Source organism: Olea europaea, chromosome 10 (assembly GCF_002742605.1).
Source record: "Olea europaea var. sylvestris chromosome 10, O_europaea_v1, whole genome shotgun sequence".
Taxonomy (NCBI): domain Eukaryota; kingdom Viridiplantae; phylum Streptophyta; class Magnoliopsida; order Lamiales; family Oleaceae; genus Olea; species Olea europaea.
Window position 1 is genome coordinate 39,645,789 of NC_036246.1, and position 3,077 is coordinate 39,648,865.

At 33.7% G+C, this 3,077-nt stretch overlaps 1 protein-coding gene across 1 annotated transcript; it reads right to left on the reverse strand.

The window, feature by feature from the left end:
* Nucleotides 1-1,230: 1,230 nt before the first annotated feature.
* Nucleotides 1,231-2,936, reverse strand: LOC111402209 (iron-sulfur cluster assembly protein 1-like). Its single transcript, XM_023030372.1, has 2 exons — nucleotides 2,749-2,936; nucleotides 1,231-1,628 (listed from the first exon to the last, which is right to left on the reverse strand). The coding sequence occupies exons 1-2, from the start codon at nucleotides 2,919-2,921 to the stop codon at nucleotides 1,469-1,471; spliced, it is 333 nt and encodes a 110-aa protein (XP_022886140.1). The 5' UTR covers nucleotides 2,922-2,936; the 3' UTR covers nucleotides 1,231-1,468.
* Nucleotides 2,937-3,077: the final 141 nt, after the last annotated feature.

A 3,077-nucleotide genomic window follows, 5' to 3' on the forward strand; every position in this document is an offset into this window, starting at 1 on the left:
CTTCGAAAAAACCAAACCGAGATCGCAACTCTTTAGTGCCCTCCAATTTAGCAAGTCGTACTTGGCCACACCGGGCCGGGCCATGCCCAGCCCAACATGCAGGTTCACTGGCCAGGCAAGTTACACGATAACTCTTTCTAATAAAAAAACCTAGATTTTCAAAGACGCTCAGCTCAGCAACACGGTGCATGCCGCTAACATAGTGGCAAATATCATGCATTCCTCTACTGTAATTATATTTAAGGGAATTTACACTTTTCATTATTAATTTTACGACATATAACAAAATCTATTCTCAATCACTTTTTTAGCATAATTCATTTTCAATCTATTAATTATGTAGCAAAACTCATAGTAAACTCCATTTTGACCGTTAAATGACAAATTTGATGGCAAATTTAAATAAACAAAATAAAAGAAAGTAGTAATATTATAAAAAATAATAATAAATAAAGGAAAATTACTAACTTTCAAGAAAGTACAGGACAGATCCTAACATAACTATTTATTCGGCTAAGAAAAAGACCTCTCCTGTGATAGGTTTGTCTTAGTGGGGGATACTATTTGCATAAAATATTTACTTGAATCTTATCCACTAGTAGTCAGTCTCACTACTTTTCTCCACGAGCGACAATCATCTAAACAAAATTTAGTTTCTGCACCTTAAAAAATGCAATCGTGTCGACAGCCTAGATCATAACACCAAGACATATTGTCTAATAGCAAAGAATTTCCAAATTATAGTGATATACTTCAAAATTTGTTATTTATAGAAAATTAAACAGATTGTCTGGCTATGCCCGCCTTCCCTTGGACTATTTATTCGCAAAACACTGTATACCCTGTTGCCAAGTATCTCAGCAATCTCCAATACATTTTAGTCATTCTTCAAAGAGCAGTAACAACACAGGAAATGAATCTTTTCCTGAAATGCTTAGCAGAAAATCTTAAAAACCAAATTAACTAGTCCCAAAGAAACATGAGGAATATTCCTCGACTCTCGGCAACACATCCAATTTTTTTGGGTCGAGATTTATATGATCATTAAAGAAAAGAAATTATGAACTAACAGTACTCCAGTCATAAAGAACAAGGATCCTCCAAATAATCGAACAAGTGAATCTGAATTAGAAACAAGGCGTTCTCGGAATCTTAAACGTCCTAGAAATTCTTTTCTCCATCATACACGCAGATAGCATATTCATAATTCATGCACAGTATGCAGCCGGGAAAAAAAAAGGTAATGCTAGAATAAATTCATCCCAAAGAGTAAACATTCAATTTAAAAAGCAAAAGAAAAAAAAAAAAGGCTGTATCTACATTCGCTTGCATATGTCCTGAAAACATTACAGGGAGGCAGAGAGTAAAGGAAAATAAAAAGAAAGGCCTTTAAGGAAGTACACTTCAATCCATTATTTAATCACATTCTATGACACCTCACATATAGGTAGTCCTCACAAACACATCATCAAGCATCAGCAGCTTTCTCCACAGGTGCTGCCTCTTCGCTGGAATTTGGTTTTGCACGCTTTGTCTCATAATCTTTCACAGCAGCCTTTATTGCATCTTCAGCAAGCATGCTGCAGTGCAGTTTCACTGGTGGAAGTGAAAGATGCTTTGCAATTTCCCTACAACGTCAATATCATCGAGAAAAAAAAATTATTGGGCAAAGTTGAAGCTAAATTAGAGATAAGCTTCTTAGAAAATTAAATAGTTTCAAGCATAGACCACACCAACCACCTAAAACGCACATTTGCAAAATAGAAATATGCACAACAAACTTCTGAAGATTGCATAATAGACAAGAAATATTTGTAGGGACAATCAATTTTTCAAGTGAATGTCCCATGAAATAGCAACAGTAATTAATACTTAAGCAACAAGATAACCATTACCATATTATAGTTTCTCTACATTATTTGTTGCAGTCATATTTTTCACTTTATCTACTTCGCCACTCAGATCAGAGACATTATGCATGTCAAATCACATCCTGAAAAATGAAACCTTGAAGATACGATCCTCAAATTTCTTTCTTACACCATGTCTCGTGATCCTTAATACACGAACAGAAATCAAAAGCAATCGAAAGATTTTTCTTTAGAAAGTTCTCAACCCAAGGAGAACATAACTCGAAAATAAAAAAATAAATAAAATCAGCACAGACTACAAAAAGGGCACTAGAAATTGCAACCAGCCAGATCCTTCAAATCTTCTATTTACTGTAACAATAAGTCATACCACAGAATTATCTCCCAACTTCATCTATCTATTCAAGACTCGTAGCAGAGAGATTCTGCTGATTCTTGCAATTTACAATTTCTCACAAGCATGTTTTGGAGCTTTTAGTTTGAAAGAAAATAACATGTAATACACTAGGTTAAAGAACTGCAAAACAAAGACTACAAATTTTAAAAAAGAACAACTAACAACAACAATTTAAGTGAAGCTGTGAAAGCAATAAATAGAAAAATAGGGGAGAGCAGAATTAAGATTATTATTTTTATTTTTTTTCACTATACACAGGATTGGTAATGCTAAGATCACCTAAGAATAAAGAGAATCTAATTGAAAACAATAGGAACATGAATATACAAAATCTTATAGGAGACTTTGCAAAATGGACAATGTAAAGGATAAATAAAGCAATCAAAACTAGCACAAGAAGCTCTAAGTTACTAGACAAGATCCAAAAGGAAATACATAACTTGGGATATTAGATAGAATCAATAAAGGTATCCAACTTACGTATTCTTAATGGAAAGGACTTCCTCCATTTGTTTCCCTTTCACCCATTCAGTAGCTGAAAATGAAACCTTTGTTAGCAAAATTGCTTTGCAACCAACAAATGACAAGAGCATACATGGCATAAACAAAGAAATTTGCTGTTTAGATAAAAAAAAAAAAAACTTGTGAGCCATTTCTCTGAGTATACAACAAGTATATCATATACAGTTGCTTTCCAAAAGCTCCACGGGCATCGCACTCAAAGAATGTATCCATTGCAGTAAGAGATTATCTGTGGGAAAAGCTAAACTAGTGGAAAAATTTTGAAAATGAAATGGAAGAAAAATTAT

Bases quoted from the DNA above. Each gene is read 5' to 3' on its own strand.
- LOC111402209 (XM_023030372.1), bottom strand. From the start codon at position 2,921: ATGGCTCACAAGTTTTTTTTTTTTTTATCTAAACAGCAAATTTCTTTG. The intron at 1,629-2,748 runs GTAAGTTGGATA...TTGACGTTGTAG, and splicing joins GTCCTTTCCATTAAGAATAC to GGAAATTGCAAAGCATCTTT.